We start from the raw sequence: 18,199 nt of genomic DNA, 5'->3' as shown, positions 1-18,199 counted from the left end.
ATACCAATGTACCATTCAGCCATTGCTTTGCCACCATATTGTTCACATTTCTGACACAGGACTGTAAAACTAGATGCTTTCTGCCACTAATGATACAATGGCAAACCTTGCTTCCAAAACCAAGCAAAGCAGCACACTTACTGCCTATAAGATACACATAACTTAAGGGCATACAATTATAGTCTCATTTCAATCTATCGGCATATTTTTCCTAGTGTTAAAGCACGTCATGGAAGTTTCCCTCTCTCAATCCGAGCACCCCAAGAGTTGTACAAAGGAAAGATCCCTAAAGCAGCGTAGCTGGTTGAACAGTACTGCTACCTTCTCACAGCTGACTGTTGTTACACTAAGTTGTATTTTCTCTTCCCTCCTCCAGGCCCTGTAGGCTTCCAGTGTTGCTAGCACTGTCGGCTGCTACTTAAGACAAACTGCTTAGCGTGTGTGTTTACATTTGGAAACACAATGGTAACTCTGAAAAATATGTAAATAGGTGATGTTTTATGAATTTTGAATAATGAAGTTACATCATTAAACCCTGTTTTAGAATAGAATAGAATAGAATAGAATAGAATAGAATAGAATAGAATAGACCAGGTTGGAAGAGACCTTCAAGATCACCATGTCCAACCAACTAAACCATGTAACCAAGCACCCTATCAAGTCTTCTCCTGAACACCTCCAGTGATGGTGACTCCACCACCCCCTTGGGCAGCCCATTCCAATGGGCAATCACTCTCTCTGTGTAAAACTTCCTCCTAACCTCCAGCCTAAGCCTCCCCTGGTACAGCCTGACACTGTGTCCTCTTGTTCTGGTACTGGTTGCCTGGGAGAAGAGACCAACCTCTGCCTGTCTACAACCCCCCTTCAGGTAGTTGTAGAGAGCAATAAGGTCACCCCTGAGTCTCCTCTTCTCCAGGCTAAGCAACCCAAGCTCCCTCAGTCTCTGCTCACAGGGCTTGTGTTCCAAACCCCTCACCAACTTTGTTGCCCTCCTCTGGACACGTTCCAGCAAGTCAACATCCTTCCTAAACTGAGGAGCCCAGAACTGGACACAGTACTCGAGGTGTGGCCTAACCAGTGCAGTGTACAGGGGCAGAATGACCTCCCTGCTCCTGCTGGCCACACTGTTCCTGATGCAGGCCAGGATGCCATTGGCCCTCTTGGCTGCCTGGGCACACTGCAGGCTCATGTTCAGCCTACCATCAACCAGCACCCCCAGGTCCCTCTCTGCCTAGCTGCTCTCCAGCCACTCTGACCCCAGCCTGTAGCTCTGCATGGGGTTGTTGTGGCCAATGTGCAGAACCCGGCACTTGGATGTGTTAAATCTCATGCCGTTGGATTCTGCCCAGCCTATTGAGGTCCCTCTGCAAAGCCTCTCTACCCTCCAGTAGATCAATAGACCCCAGTTTCTGGAAGTATGGCAGCTCTCAGCTTTAACAATCACAAAATGTCTCTCAGGAACAAAAGTTTAAAATTGCTGTAGCTAAAATAAATTAAATAAACACTCTCTGGCTTCCACAATTTTGTCAGCATTCATATACCTGCTATGTAACATAATACTATAAGACATTCATGCCTGATAATTCACTACAATGGCAATCAGATTACAAAAATTCTTGAAATTACTTTAGGTTTAGCAATTTACTTTGGAGTATTTCTGAAAAACATTTGTACAAGTTGATCAGCTATTGCTTCTGTTTTGTAGAAACATAGATTTGAAAAGATAAACCTAACAAATGAAACACTGCTCTTAAAAAGGTAAAAATGCCATTGCAAATCAGGAGAAAGCAAAGGTTTCTGGTTCTCAAACTCAGAACATCCTACTTTCATTGTTCAACATGGATGATCTAATGTTTAATGAGAAGCAATTTTGGCGTAAAGTGAAAAATTAACTCCTGTGCTGAAAGTAGACTTCATCTGAGATTTGATGTGTTCTAATAGCCACAACAATAAAAAGAGTCTATTTTTTTTCATGTATATAAAATAAAACAGCATTACAACTCATTATGGGGGTATATTTAAACATAATTCCTTTTTTTTCCTAGCAATGCAATAGATAAATGGATCATTTTCTTCCTTAACACCACAGAAATCAATGGAGTAACAGGTCACTGGAGACGAATTTGTCCCTGTCTTGCATCACAGGCAATTGACATAAACGCAGGTAAATTTTTCTCATCTTCTGTGTTTTCATTTCCTATTTGAAGTCATAGCAGCTTTGGTTTTATCAATATTATCACAGGATACAATAATGAAGAATTTTGTGCTAAAATAATTCAGACAAGAAGCTAACAGCAGCTGCCATCCTAATCCAACAAGATGTGAAGGCCCAAAAAAATCTCACTATATAATGCCCTAGTAGTGAGATTTGTGTCCTGAAATTCATAGAATTTTAGAATCATACAATGGATTGGGTTGGAAGGGACCTTAAAGATCATCTAGGTCAAATTTTCTGCCCGGGGAAGAAGAGAGATCACCTCCTACTAGACCAGCCTGCTCAGGGCTCCATTGAACCTGCCTCTGAACACTTCCAGGATTGAATCATCCACAACTTCTCTGGGCAGCTTGTTGCAGCGCCTCACCACTCTCATGAGGAAGAATTTCTTCCTCATGTCTAATATAAATCTATTTTCTTCCAGCTTGAAGACATTAATTCCCATTCTACCACTACACACCCTGGTAAAAATTCCCTCTCCTGCTACACTGTAGGCTCCCTTCAATTACTGAAAGGTTTTTATAGGGTCTCCACAGCACTTGCTTCAGGCTGAACAACCCCAACTCCCAGACAGTTTACACTACAGTAATGAAGTGAGTCAGGTTCTTACAGAGGGAAAGCTGCAAAGTGCAATTTACAGTGTCCTGTAATCCTGGTACCCATAACCTGCCTGTCAGATGATCTGTTTGAGCACAATACAGCTCCTTTCCAGCTTGAGCGGTTTGCTGAAATCAGGGGGCAGGCCAGAATTTGCCTCATCCCAACATGAAGTAAAAGAGTTATCCATACTTCACATGCAAGCAGAATGTGGGTAGTACTTCTGGTTTCCACACTGTACAGCTTCACACTATAGATAAAACCTCTGATTGCTCATTTCAAGGTCTTGATCTTATCCACCCTTCACTGGTCACTTCACACTCACAGAAGTTACAAAAACTAGACTTGCACCCTAACTGAGGCATGTTATTAAGGTAAGGCAGTGAAAGTATGCCTGAAGACAACACCCAAATAAACTAATGCCTATAGTTCTTCCCTTTAGATATGAGTCAAGCATCTTTTGGGGAAAACTAGGGAAAGTATGAGAAAGCATTGAAGAAGAGAAGAAGCAGTAAAGAAAGCACCAAATTACTTATATCAAAGTTAGTAAGACCTGCTGCTCTGAAGTGTGAGAATCACAACTTCTGTCCGTAAACCAGCAGGCTGAAACGTACATTTTGTTGCTGGAAAGCTCCAAAAATACAAACACTGCAAGTGTTTAGCAGCGCATACCATGTACCTTAACACCAATAAAACAGGAATGGAAAGCAGGTAATGCAGCTGTGTTACAAGATCTCCTGCATGAGCCTCTTCTAATATAATTATACAGATTGACAAAATTGTTATTTCTAATATACTTTATAATGTAATGTTTTTCACCACCCTGAACATGTTAGCATATAATTACAAGGAGGTCAAGGAGGTGAGATTCTCATTATGTTTTACACTATAATTATCACTCCAGTCTCTCTCAGAAGTCCAGAATGAGTTATATTCCTTAGTGGCCAAAGGAGTGTTCCACGCCACATGATGTCAGCTCTGGTGGTTTGGCCCTGGTTGGGGGCCAAATTCCCACCAAAGCTGCTCTATCACTCCCATTTTTAGATGGATGGGGGAGAGGGCAAAATATAACAGAAGACTAGTAATAAGGTTGAAGCAATTTAAAAATGCTAAGCACAAGCAAAGAGCAAAGGCTGTGCATGGAAGCAAAAGCAAAGACAGACCTTATTCTCTACTTCACATGAGCAGATGATCTTCAGTCACTCCTGGGAAGCAGGGCTCTAACATGCATAACGGTTGCTCTGAAGGACAAATGCCATGGACAAATATCCCCACACTTCTTTCACTTAGCTCTTATATCTGAGTTGACATCATATGGTATGGAATACCCCTTTGGCTAGTTTGGGTCAGCTGGCCTGGCTGTATCCCCTCCCAAGATCCTGCTCACCCCTCAGTGTACTCTGTGGGCATGAAAATGTTGGAAACACACAACCCAGGGTGCTTTTTCAGCAGTAGCCAATACACTGGTGTGTTATCAACACCCAGCTACAGCACTGCAAAACACAGCACTAGAAAGATGCTCTGAGGAGAATTAACTCCAGCTCAGCCAAACCCAATACACATATATGAAGATAATAAATTCCTCTTTTACATAAGGATTCCATAGATACCAATCTTATTCCCCATTATGATATAATTCAGGAATATATATATATATGCTAGCTGATACTAAGAAGTTCATACAACCTTATTTGTTGTATATGGACCTAAGGACCATTGCATAGGATGGCTCAAACTACCTGACCTTTTACATAACAGAACCTGCCATTTTGTAGGTTCTCCTTTGCTCTACTCATATAGTATAAAGATAAAAACTCTATTGTAGTAATTTCCTTTCCTTTGCCATCAGTAGACCCATTCTACAGTGAAACCCCATCAATCTTTACTTAAAAAACATGGTTTTGAGGTTTCATACAGTTACTCAGTAGTACTTTCAAGATATACTCACTCATTCAGGATGGAAAATTTCTCCAGATAGCCATGGCACTGGAGTTATAGATACTTTCATTACAGTTTTAGGTGTTTTCTTATTTCTTCCTACTTGCTTTTCCCATTAATAATTTTATTAGATTAGTAAAAATGGCAACTACTAAACTTCCTTCATAAATGAAAGAAACCCAAGAGAGCTAAGAAATAGAGAGCAAATTTGAAGTGAAGTCACTGTTAATTTTGAAGCCTGTTCATATTGAATTAAATTCAGCACAATAATTCTGGATTGATGGTGAGAAACAAATACAAAATTCAAACCACCTTTCCCCCTGGTTGCCTTCCCCCCCCCCCCCCCCCCCCAGGCTCATCTTCACTCCTTCACTGCCAGCTCATCTACCTACAGTGGCATAGATGGATGGGCAATGAGGCTTCCAGTCCTCCTTTCTGCATCCTTTCTCCATCCTCCTCAACACTTTTCCCCTGCTCTGGAATGAGTTCCCTCCCATGTAATACAGTCCTTCAGGACAGACCTGCTCCTGTGTGATCTCCTCTCTGCATGCAGTTCTTGCCAGAAGCCTTCTCCACCGTGGGCTCTGCAGGGGCCTGAAGGGAGTCTCCACTCAACTGAATGGCTGCAACTCCTCCCGTCCTGTTCACACTATGGTGTCTGCAGGGCTATTTCTTACACTTTTCCTCTTGCCTCTCCTTGCCCTATGCCTTTTCTTAAATATAGGTTCCTAGAGGCACCATCAGCTTGGCTAAGGGGCTCACTGCATCCTTCAGTAAGCCCAATGGAGCCAGCTGAAACAAGCTTTGTTCAGCACAGGGCATCTCCAACATCTCCCCAGAGAGGCCCCTCCTGCAGCCCCCCTGGCAGCTCAACAACTGCACCTATCCCATCCTGCATCTACTTCCATATTATTTAACTCTGCTGTAACTTCACTGCCTTTAACAGATGCAGGTCCAATGCAGAAGTCTACGCTGCAATTTCTCCACTATCAGTGTGAGGCCAGCACTTCATGGTGTTCCTCCCTGGGTACCATTTTGGCAGATGCTCCACATTTTATTGGGGTCAAAGATGAGAACAGAATGCAGACAATGCTGCCTCAAAGTGGGTCTCCTTCTAGGATTTTTCCTTATCCCATTTGAAAAGCCTCCAGACAGCTGAGATGTTACAGCTCTTCAGGTTACTTTGAAATAATAAAAAATGGAACAACCTTTTACAACAATCAAGTGACCTAAATACAAAATTTTGGAGACATGAGTGCAAGAGATGTCCTGTGCATTTCACAGACCCATCACTATTTCCAATAGCTGTGATGAACTCAGAAAACCTATTTCTACGTTGTCAAAAAAAACCCATAACTAACACAGATTTAAAAGCTTACTTTTTAAAAACTTAAAACATTCTTTTTCTGTTGGGCCTAATCTCTATGCTCTATAAACAGTACTTCACCTGTGGCAGCATAACAGCATAAACGAGAAGCAAAACCAGTCACTCTATGCACCTGACTTAGGCAAACTTGCTGACAGCCATCGAAAAGTGTAGGAACAGAGGTTGAATTAAAACAACCCATTTACTACGGGGTGGCTCAGGTAGCTAGAAGTGAGGGCTGTCACTGGATTTAAGTGCATTTTATTAACCTTCTACAGCCTAGATCAAACAAATCAAAAAGTTTACCTTGAGCCCTCATGGCCCAAAGAGACTACGACTGAAGACAGCATGCAAAACTCCATGTCCAGAGCAAAATCCTTTAATGGAGCCACCACCACAGCTTTGTCTCTTCCCCAGGATTAGTCAGTTATTACTAGCAAATTTGCATTACATGCACCAACACCTATACATATAGCCAACAAAATGTACATCTATCAAATATTAATGATCAATTATTAATGACATTATACAATTAGGAAATAGACAAACATGAAATAAGAGTTCTTTCTCTCCTCTGACACATGTTCACAGCCCACTTGTTAACACTTTAGCAAATACCATTTTTTTCTACCTACTAAAGCGAATGGAACTTACACAAAGTGCATAAGTTCTTTGTTCCATGTTTGTGGGGTTTTCCCCCAAACTCTTTCAAATAGATTAGGAGAACTGACCTCATTTCCAGTGAGGAGTGTCTGTCAAAAAGATAACCTTGTTCTTTCAGTTGAATTCTACAATGTCAGCGCAAGTCATGAGATCAAATAACATAATACAGGATTATATGGGCTTCCTTGCTTTGCTCTGTTCATTTTTAGGGCAATTCCTTACACAGAAACTAATTCCATCTGCTGCAGTCATTCCTCCCTCAATTTTCAAGTTCATTAATCTGCATGATTTAAAAATATGCTTTTCAAAGAGCATCTCTGGTGTTTAAATATTTTAATTTACCAGGCTAATTGATAACTATGGTTAGAGCTGTGTTGTGTGAAAACTCTGGGAAATGCCAGATTAAATCTCACTGCTTATGTTGTCAGACAAAGCTGGTACCAGTTGTATCTTAATACTTTTAACACTTTGTGTCTTTATTCTGATAAAACCAAAAAAGGTGTTTTAGGTTGTGGCAAGAAGAAGCAACGATAGTTTCATGATAAATCCCAGCATGCATCAGATAATTAATTCAGCACTGGATTAATGAATTTATGGATTACATGGATTCATGAATTACACAGATTTCACAAATTTATGTTTGCAACCAGATCAAGATACCTCTATCAAACTACACAACAGGTATTATTGACTCAAGTGTTATTCAAGTACACTGTATGCAATAAGAGTAATACTTCTATCTCAAAGAAAGCAGTTTCAAATATTTCTTCTGGCTGAGATAACAGCTACTGTGCTAACTTTCAGTTTGGGCAAAAGAAGCTGTGTGTAGATGGCACTCACACTGCTGCAGCTGACCACTACCACATCTTCCACAGTGTAGAGTTAGTGGGGAAACTTTTATAAGTTTATGCCATTCTGCTCAGACAAATCTGCCATATTCTGTGATTCCAGGGCCTGTATAGGCATAGCTAATAAGGTTTTACTTAAAAATATATACATTTTTAAAGACATGTATTACCTTAGCCAGATGAGTATTGATCCATTTTGTGAAAGTCCTTTTCTGCACTGACTCTTGTTCATCTAAGAAAAACAGGAAATCAGTTTGATTAAACATTGGCAGAATACTTTTGAAGTTACATGATGGAAGAGTAGTATTCCCTATTGATAACAAATGCATTCTGCATTTGCCAGAAATGCCACTATATTTCATTGAGACAATATTTTGCCTGTAACTACCCATAACAAATATTTCATATTCTTACAATAATACTTTGGACACTTGCCTATTTGAAAAGTTTCACAGTAAGACACTACTTCAAATCTGAATTCCAAGATAAATTTGACTTCCAAGTCAATACTACATTTAGCTGAGGTCCAAATACCACTTACCCTGTACTTTTTAACTAGAATCCATATCTCTGACAGTCAAGTTGCTTTTATGTAGAAAGTCAGATAGGGACTTAGAAAACAATACTCTTAGCATGTATATTTGAAAATGTTTAGAATGTTCAATTAAAGATTTGAAATTGCAATAGCAAGCTTATTTGTCCTCTGGGAGATCCTGCCAGGGAGGAACCATTAGCTAGTTCAGGCAGTTTCTATACTGATGCTACTTCTCCTAGTCCTGTCTTGTAGCACTTGTCTGATTTATAGTGAATTTCACCAATTTTCAGATAGTCCCTCAGGGCCTGTTGCCAGCTGCATAGATAAAAATAGCTCCTGAATTAGCTCCTCCAGCTTCAGCAGCCAGGGTCATGGCTGCAGAGGGAAGAGAATCACAGCACTATAACCAATCCATGAAGTCCTGTCCCTTCCTTGTGGGGAATCAGTGTTGATACATGAAATAATTTCACAATGGGGGCATTCAAGTATTTATGTTGGAGATTTCTCTTTCAAAAATATAAGGAAATAACTGAAAACCAAATCATGTTATTACGAGTTCTGAATAAGCATCTTAATTTACCTACTGAAAATCCAAATAAATAAAATTGCTGTTAAATATATATCTCTTACAAGAACAAATTAATGTCCCAAAACCTACAGATGCAAAGTCTAGTTTTAGTTACTGCCTTTGGAACTTCATCACCAAATAGTGATTTGCTCTTTTTCACATCTGAACATTTTAAACCAAATATTTTTTAATCCCCCCTTAAAGTTCTGGAATAGATAACTGCTAAGTTTGATGCACTACTAATAATAAGCTCCCTGATTTACATTCCTGCAATGCTGCCCCACAACGACGGTACAGAAAAGTTATAAATCACGATGCAAAAATTCATCAGCCAAAATCTTAAGTGGGGCAGTGATGGTTCCCTGACCACACAGAGCTCCCAAAATGTGTCTGGGCATTATGATCGACGGATATTTTCTTTACATGTAAACAGTATCTCACATATAAGAAATACCAGAGGGAAAAAAATACGCATATACTCTCCAGTACCTATTACTAGATGAGCACACTTCATGCCTAAGAAAATAATTTTGCATTCTTTTTTTTTCCTTTTCTTTGATTTCATTGGGCAGGCTGTCCTTCATAATTAAAAAAAAAAAAAAATTAAATCATTACATTCTGAGAATCCACTTGTTGCACTGACATCAACTCGTGAAAAATATCACTGGAAACACTGTATCGTGTTACATTCCACATCACCTTTTTGGCAGGGGGTGTCCTGACTTTACATGTGGCATTTGTGTCTACATTCTGGAAAACAGACATCTTGCTGTATAGTTTCTAAGCATGAGCAGGATGTTTCCCTTGTGATACACAGCACATCAGCTGTACTCTGACAAGCAATTACATATTACAATTCAGTACCAACAGTCCTAGTAATTTCAGTGGAAGTACTTGGTACATTTGGGTTGTGAGAAGGTTGTGGGGATGGAGACTTGAGAGTACACAGAATCAGTCTAGATCTGTCTTTATTCACACCTCTCCAACTACCTCAATTCAACAACAGCATGACAAAAGAAAAGAATCAGTCGTTTAGAGGTCAAACTTACGATCAAAGAAATGAGTGAAAACTACTCCCTGATTTGTAATTCTACTGCACCCTGGTGATTTAAGAAACAGCCTTCTGACAACAAATGGAAATCAGAGAACTAGCTCCTAGCTTTTGACTGCTCACAGCAGATGATCTGGTTCCAGTCACATCAACAGACAGAAGAAACAGACTTTCAAAATAATCTGTTTCAAGGGAATACATTTAGGCAGCATATTCTTTATAAGCCTAACAGCAACTGTTAATAAAAAGTTTCCTTTTTTTAAGCACTTATTTTGTACTGGCTTAAAAGTAACAGGTTTTACCACTGTAATACCCAAATGCAAGTAGTGCATTGATCTCACAAATTCAAATATGCTTTTAACAAATTTCCCTGGAAGCAAACGTGTTAGTTTCTTTGAATGATGTAAATTCTCCACAGAGGTACTGTTTATCTACACTCACAAGATGCATGCGTCATACGGCTTCTTACACGCACCACAGTGGTAAGGACTGTCAGCTCTTTATTTGCATCACTTACCCTGCCAGTACTGAATGAGCCCAGGAAGCAGATTTAACGATGTAACATTTCTGCCACCAGCACCTTTGTAGCGAGCCATAGTCACTGCTGCTGCTGCTGCGGCTGCTTCTGCTGCTATTGCTGTTCCTCTGCTACTCCTGTCTCATGTAGCGTGCAGCGTTGCTTTCCAACACAACCAGAAGTAATTTTTCAAGATCAATCTAGTTCTTTTCCTTCACTGGAAATGAGGGCCTCTTACACAAATCCCTCAGGGAATTCACACGAAGCCAAACCTTAAAAACATTGTTATATATTCTTGCAGATATGCAACAGCCAGACAAAGCCAGCTGCACTGGAAGCAGCAGTTCTGCTGGTATCACTGCCATCATCTTTCTCCACTGTTTTCCTGTGGAAAGATTTTATTATCCAAGCACCAGCCAATCCGCTAGCGGAAATCTCTGATGTCAAGAGCCTGAATAATTCATCCAGGGACTGAGACAACCCAACTACACTGCCGATATCCTCAAGCAGCAAGATGTGTGGCAGTAAAAAGCAATGCAGCCTTCTCAACAGTGCTTTTGTAACAATATACTGCTCGGTAAGTACGAAAATGGCTGGATGGCACAGCTCTTTAGGTTATCACACGTATAAAAGAAAGCAGCTTTTAAAAGCAACCACTTGGGTTCATCACTGCACACTCTTATTTAGGGATGTCCTTCATCTGCAACTGAAACAGTGCAGTGGAAGAAACAGCAAGAAATTAATCCGAACAGACGTAGGCCACTTAGGTTTTAATAATATATTTGAGCTGTTGTACAAGAAGGATGAAACATATGTGAGGATGCACAAAATTTTTGGAGTACACCTAGATCAGCCTGAAACATACTCAAATTTCTGATCATATGTGGTAATTTGTATTTCATTACATCAGGGAGCTGGAGCACTTGAACAGACTTTGTTTTGCTCTGGCAATAGGAAGGCAGTTATGAAACACTCTGTGTGGAAATTCATGTTTTTCACTCACAAGTGCCATAGGCCCACAGGGGCCAAGAAAGTACTACACAGGATTGAAATGGGAATAAAAGATAACTGGATATATTTACTTAAAAACACTTATAACAAATTATTTTGAAAGATAAACAAACCATGCACCTTCCAACAGTTATGAATATGATGATGAAATATGGATCATGCATGCATATTCTCATCACTAGTATAACACATATCATATATAAACATCAAGAGACAGACTGTAGTGGCTTCCTAGCAGAGGTTTTCTAGTAACAGGCTTCCTAAGCAGCAAAGCTACTGCCTGCTGGCTGTGGTAGCAGCCCCTTCTCAGCTGCAGAGCTCCATGTGCCACAGATCTGTCCTATGCAACACCAGATTGCTCATCAAGCATCTCCTGCCGTAGGTGCCTGGGGATCAGATGACAGGAAGGTGGCTGCAGTGCAGGGTTGCAAATACAGAGTTCTGCAAGGTAACATAAGGAGCTGTCTCATGCACCGAGTGGAATACATGACACAGTTGAGCTCATACAGGTTTAATAAAAGCACCTTGACTGATTCTTAGTGAGCTAATATTGTTAAGATTTGTTTTATTTTATACTTTAATGAAATGCAAGTCAAGCTTCTCACAGCTCCTATTTCTTTAGTTTCCATTGCTTTTGCTACTTCTGTCCTAAAAACATCAAGAGCTTCTTTTTTCTTTTTTCTTTTTTTGTTTGTTGTTTGGTTTTTTGCCTTCTTTTTAATATATTTTTTTTTCACATCTTTGGAAGCCTTTAGGTACACTGCTAAAACAACTTGGGATTGCAGAAGGACATGCCAAACCACCTGCAAGGTTTCAAGATGTCACTTGAGAACACGACACAGCACAAAACACGGCAAAGAGCACCCCGCTGGGAAAGTTTGTTTGGTCAGCAGTTTGGCATAATGTCTCTAAAGCTTTCAATAATATATGTTATATAGCAATTTCCATCTTCATTAAGAGCATACTTAACTTAAAGCAGCGGTAGGAAACCTTGCAGAGTTAAAGCAATATTATGGCCATTCTACTTGTGAAATGGATAAATGCTTTAAGCTACATAGTTTAATCAACACTCATATCAGAGGGATTATCCCATTCATGAGTACCACTCAGGGCAACCAGGCTCATTTCTTTTCTTTTAAGTCACTAGTTAAGGTTTTTCCATGGGATAATGACAGGACAGGTTTGCTTAAAAACACCCCACAATAACAACAAAAAACAACCTACAAAACCAAACCAATAACCAAAACCCCCAAACCCACCAACTTTGGTAATAGCTCTAAGACTGATATATTAATTGTAAATTGCTAAGCTGAATACAAACACTATACATTTGTGGAAGGAAAAAAAGAGTATGAGAGAGCTATAGGCAGTGGAAGCAAAGTAAGAAAGAGGGAAAAATTTATTTCAGAAGCCATGCAGTGCATGCTGATCACATGCAATGAAGTGATCAACAAGACAGCAGTACCGATACAAAGAATGGGAATATATATTTAAGTGCCTTATGCATTTAGGACTTTCTTTTTCCTTCTTTTTTTTTTTTTTCTTTTTTCTATTTTGAGGAGAAATACCAGATTTGTGCCTTTCTTTGTGCCTCTCTTGAATGTGTTTCATCAGAGACAATGAGACAGTCCCACCAACAGATCTGTTACCTAAATTTCCAAGCTCTGAGATCTAGCTGACACATAACCATAGCTTACTCTACCACTAAGTACCAGTCTGCTTCTCATCAGTTTCTCCAGAAAGGAAATCCATGCAGAAGGGCCAGAAGGCAATCAGCTAAACTTAGGCTAAACCTTATTAGGGAAAATTATGGAGATAGGCTCTCTGGCATTCACACCAGCATATACAGATAACCAGCTCAGTCTACAGATAACCCTAGTACGGTGGCTTGAGGACCAAAGTTTTTAATGTGATTTGGGAAACTGGAAGTAGGGAAAAAAAGAGGGGAAAATCCCACATACTGGTGGAATAGTTAAAGTAAACTGAAGTGTGAAGAAGCAACCTCGCAGATGCAGAAATGGTACCTGCTGAGCAGCTTGCTGCTGGACATCAATGGACATGCCGCTGAGAACATTCTGCTTTTACTGTCTGAAATATATTTCAAAAATACTCATTTTGATTTTACACAACTTATTTATTCCTTTAATTTCTAAGACAGAGAACGTGTCTACCGAGCCACTAGTAGAAATACATTAAAAATGGTTCAATTTAGCCTCCAAAGAAGCTAGCATTTAAAAATAAAAAAACCCTGAGTATAATCAAATAAAATATAACCAAATAAATATTTCCTCTTTTTTTGATTAGGCAATTTCTTATACAAGCAAAAAACCCTGTGTCTCTGGAAGCACTTGCTGTGAACTGTGCAAGCTATTTCAACTTTTGAAACCTAGAAACCCAGAAGTTTAGACAGCACCAGAGTATGTGCTTTAACTCAGGCTGTTGGCTCAAACTCACAGCAGCGTTTAGGCTGTCAGATAATACATTTATACTGTGGGACTTGGGAGAGTTCCAGTCCTTAAATCTAAGGTCATGCCCCATTGTGCCCATATTCCCATATGCACATGTCAAATATTCTTGCTCTGTCCAGATACACATTGTCTCGCACTTCCCTGTGCTCTGGTTTCCACAGGACAAAACAGATCATGAACTGAGCATGATGCACTAATATAATCTTGATCCTCAGAAGCCAGGTCATAGTTCAGACATAACATATGCTGCAATGCACTGATATAATCTTGATCCTTGGAAGACAGGTCATAGTTTGGACATAAAATGTACTGCTCCTTACTGCTCTTCATGTTGATTGGAAAGGTTTCCCTCAGCATTTGGAGAAAGGAAAGAGGACAGCACAGTTTCTCCAATGAATTAGAAGATATATCCAAAACATAATTTTAATGACTTTGTGCATCCTCCCTAAGCCCAGTTCTTGTAGCACACTTGCTCCTGTTCTCCTCCATATTTTGCCTGAACAGGCTGCATTTTGTTGTTCATATGTAGAAGCAGAATGTATACAGAACTAATAAATTAATGTATTTGCATTTAATGCTTACTCATGTCTGCCTGCGCTGCCTCACTACTGTTAGTCCCATCCCCACTAACTGTTGTTTTAATCACCACGTGCCTGTAAATATACTTCTTACTCTCATAGTATCTGCGCTCAGCTGAATACAGTCAGAAATGAAAAGAACACATTACGAGATCATTTGTTTCATATTCTGAAGAGGACATTAACTAAAGTCAGGATACTCAACATTGGAGATGATTACATGCAATGGCTTCAGTGCCTTCTGAAAGATTCTGGATTCACTGCTTTGCAAGTGTCTGTTTACCTACCAGTCTGGCATGGGTGACAGCACACTTAGTGCTCACGTGCACATATCTTTTCCTGGGTTAAGCCCACACAGTTGGCAACAAAGCACCATGCAGCTCCTCAGTCACTCCTACCTCCCTCCAACTGGATGAGGAGGAGAAAAAAAACCACAAAACTACCAAAACTAAAGTCTTTAGGCTAGAGAAAAAGGGAGGGAGGGATGGGGGGGAAAGGGGTGGGGGGGTGGACACACTCACCAATAAAGGTTAGAAGCAAAAAACAGATTCAACTTGGGGAAACAAAATTAATATAAATAACAAAACTACCACAGATTTACCAAGTGAATCAGAGTAGGACAGTGATAAATACAACTAGATCTTGCAAAACACTTTCATTCCAAGCCCTCCAAACCCTCCCCTCTCCCAGGCCCAGCTATGCTCCTAATTGTCTACCTCTTCCCACTCAGCAGCACAGTGCGGGCAATGAATGAGGGGCTGCAGTCAGTCTCAATCTGTTCCATTTTGTTTCTGCTGCTCCTTCCTCCTCAGGGGAAAATCTCACAGTCCTCCCCTGCAATAATGAGGCATCCCTCCCACAGGAGACAGTCCTCCACAAACTTTTCCTTTGAGTGTGGGTCCCTTCCATGAGCTACATTCCTCCCAGCAACAGACTGCTCAAGCACAGGCTTCCCGCAGTCACAGGCTTCTGGAACAGTGCTCTGGTCCTGTGTAGGGCCCTCCATGGGCTGCAGATAGGATTCTGCCCCACCGTTGCTCTAAGGGCTGCAAGGGCTCCTCACCTAATTTAAATGTTGACAGATCAGCTGGAAATCTAGAAAATCATCTTCATTAAGACATGATAGCATCACAGTAACAGAATGGTTTGGGTTGGAAGGAACCTTAAAGATCTAGTTCCAACCACCTGCCATGGCAGGGACACTTTCCATTAGACCAGGTTGCCCCATGCAACCTAGTTTGGAACACTTTTAGGGAGGGGGAATGACTATACTGCACTGAAATTTCAATCTATTCATGATAGCAACACATCATCTTATTGTCAAGAGTTAATCAAATGAGGACATTTATGTATTTATATAGGATTTCATATGAATAAACAATGAAAGACAAATAAACCACACCCAACACTGTGAAGTTCTCAGTCCCTGAGAATTTTTCCTTTCAAGTGTAGAAACCTATGGCATCAATTTTACTACCAAGTACTTTTTATCAAAAAAACCCCCAAGATTCCAGTTAACCTCACAGAATCACAGAATGGCTGAGGCTGGAAAGGACCTCTGGAGGTCATCTGGTCCATCCTTCCTGTACAGGTCACCTACACCCCACTGCCCAGGACTGCATCAATAGTTCCTCTCCATTGTGTGCAACGTGCTGATTTGTTACCAAAAGGTTTCTTTCAAGTCCTTAAACTTGTTGGTTTTGAGGTTATATAGTAGCGTCAGGGACCACATGAGGAATGATTCTGCAAACAAAAGGATATTCATATTTTTGGACCTCATCTTTTGCCCCCCCCTCTAGTTCTATATGAACATTCCATGTGGTAGGTTCTCCATAGGGTGGCTGAATGCTATTCTGAAGATGCCATGTACAGGGTTTGTTTTTGTGGATAACAAGGTTTGTTCTTGTGCCATTTCTGAGAGTGTGGACAGATTATTGTATCCTAGGAAGATCTTCAGGATGTGTAGTAGCTTGCACTGTCTAAAAAAACTCTGTTACTTCTCAGTGTTCTTCATCACAGAATCACAGAATGGTCCAGGTCAGAAGGGACCCCCAAAGGTCATTTAGTCAGACCCCCCACAGTCAGCAGGGATATCCCCAACTAGACCAGGATGCCCAGGGCCTCGTTGAGCCTTACTTTGGATATCTCCAGGAAAGTGTCCTCAACCACCTCCCTGGGCAACCTGTTCCAGTGTTCCACCACCCTCATAGTGAAGAACCTCTTCCTGATATCCAATCTAAATCTGCCATTCTCTAGTTTGAAGCCATTGCCCCATGTCCTGTCATCACAGGCCTGTGTAAACAGTTTCCCTCCATTCTTGCTGTAGACCCTCCTCAGGTACTGGAAGACTGCTATTAAATCTCCCCAGAGTCTCCTCTTTTCCAGATTGCACAACCCCAGCTCCCTCAGCCTGTCCTCGTAGCAGAGATGGTCCAACCCCCTGATCATTTTTGTGGCCCTCTTCTGGACCATCTCCATCAGGTCCATGACCTTCCTATACTGAGGGCTCCAGACTGAAGGCACAGTTCCTGGGTGACCTGCCCTAAGAGGTCCTGCTTTGCATGGGGGTTGGACTCGGTGATCGCTGGAGGTCACTTCCAAACCCTACCATTCTGATTCCACGACTTTGTATCAACACAGCTTGTCACTGGCCTCCACTTGCTCATGAACCCATTGACAGCCAATCTTTGGGTGCAGCCATCAAGCCAGTTCATTACCCACTGAATGGGCCATCCATCAAACCCATACTGCACAGGCTTGGAGATCAGGATGTGGTGAGGGACAGTGTCAAAGGCTTTGCTCAGGTCCAGATAAATTATGTCAGTTGCTCACCCCACATCTATTGATGCTGTGACCTTTTCACAGAAGGCCACGAGGTTTGTCAGACACAATTTGTCCTTGGTGAAGCCATGTTGATTGTACCCAATCACCTCTTCATTATTCTTCTGTCTGTTGTGAGGGCTCTACACGTGATGTCAGAATCAATTCCTTTATTTTAGTGGGATTTTTAGTATGCTGTCAATAAATGCAGAATATTCACCGATAATGGTAGTAAACATTGCTATTTATGTATAGTATCAAATCTGGTAATAATCCTAATATTAATACAATGTCTAGAACAAATCCTCAAGAGAGCACAATTTCAGTAAGAAATAAACTTAGACATGGTGATAAGGTGAAAGTAATTCTAATTTTTTGGCACCAAATTATATATCCCGTTATGCTGTACAACAAAAAATTAGCATGCCACATAGAAAGAACGACAGCTGCCCAACAAACGCCAGGCAGCAATGTGAGATGCTAACTACTTGAAAGTGAGGGATTTTCAAGGAAGTCAAATTAGATAATGTTCTGAACACACACTGAAATTTCCTTGTTGTGAGAGTTACTTTTGTGATCCTCATTTTGCAGCCTCTGTGCTCTCAGTGGTACATGAAACAGGAACATCTTGGAAAAATGCCTCACTTTGGTTACCTCGTCTGATCAAGTCCATGCATCATTAGTCAGTTCTTTTAATGAAATCTGTATAGCGCCAACCATTTTGAACTTCAATCACTGCCATGTTTAATATCTTAAATATTCAAATAACCAACTTAAAACATCTAATTGCCAAAACATTCCAGGGCCCCTCAAAGTGGTAAGAATCATAGCCTTGTCTGTATTTTCAGTTCATCAACCCAAAGGTAAAAGAGGCTGCTAAAGCTTCATGATAAATTAGCAAGCTACGAAGTGAAATTCTGTTATATTTGTTTCAGTGAAACTTGATTTCTACAGATAATTCTGTAACAGTAACTAAGAACTGACAAGGCCTGGAAGGCTGTATAATTGCCCAACCACAGAAATA

At 40.6% G+C, this 18,199-nt stretch overlaps 1 protein-coding gene across 1 annotated transcript in view; it reads right to left on the bottom strand.

Annotated features, from left to right (window-relative positions):
* The window catches only part of SYNE1 (spectrin repeat containing nuclear envelope protein 1), a 259,224-nt gene extending 248,759 nt beyond the window's left edge, over positions 1-10,465 (bottom strand). The window contains exons 1-2 of the mRNA XM_054162702.1: positions 10,299-10,465; positions 7,798-7,859 (exon numbers count right to left, since the gene is read on the bottom strand). Of these exons, the coding sequence (XP_054018677.1) occupies positions 7,798-7,859; positions 10,299-10,377 (141 nt within the window). The 5' untranslated portion in view covers positions 10,378-10,465. The remainder of the gene's footprint in view (positions 1-7,797; positions 7,860-10,298) is intronic.
* Between the last annotated feature and the right edge of the window lie 7,734 nt (positions 10,466-18,199).

Source organism: Dryobates pubescens, chromosome 6 (assembly GCF_014839835.1).
Source record: "Dryobates pubescens isolate bDryPub1 chromosome 6, bDryPub1.pri, whole genome shotgun sequence".
Lineage (NCBI taxonomy): Eukaryota > Metazoa > Chordata > Aves > Piciformes > Picidae > Dryobates > Dryobates pubescens.
Note: the sequence above shows the minus strand (reverse complement) of the source record. Positions and strands in the feature narration are given on the sequence as shown.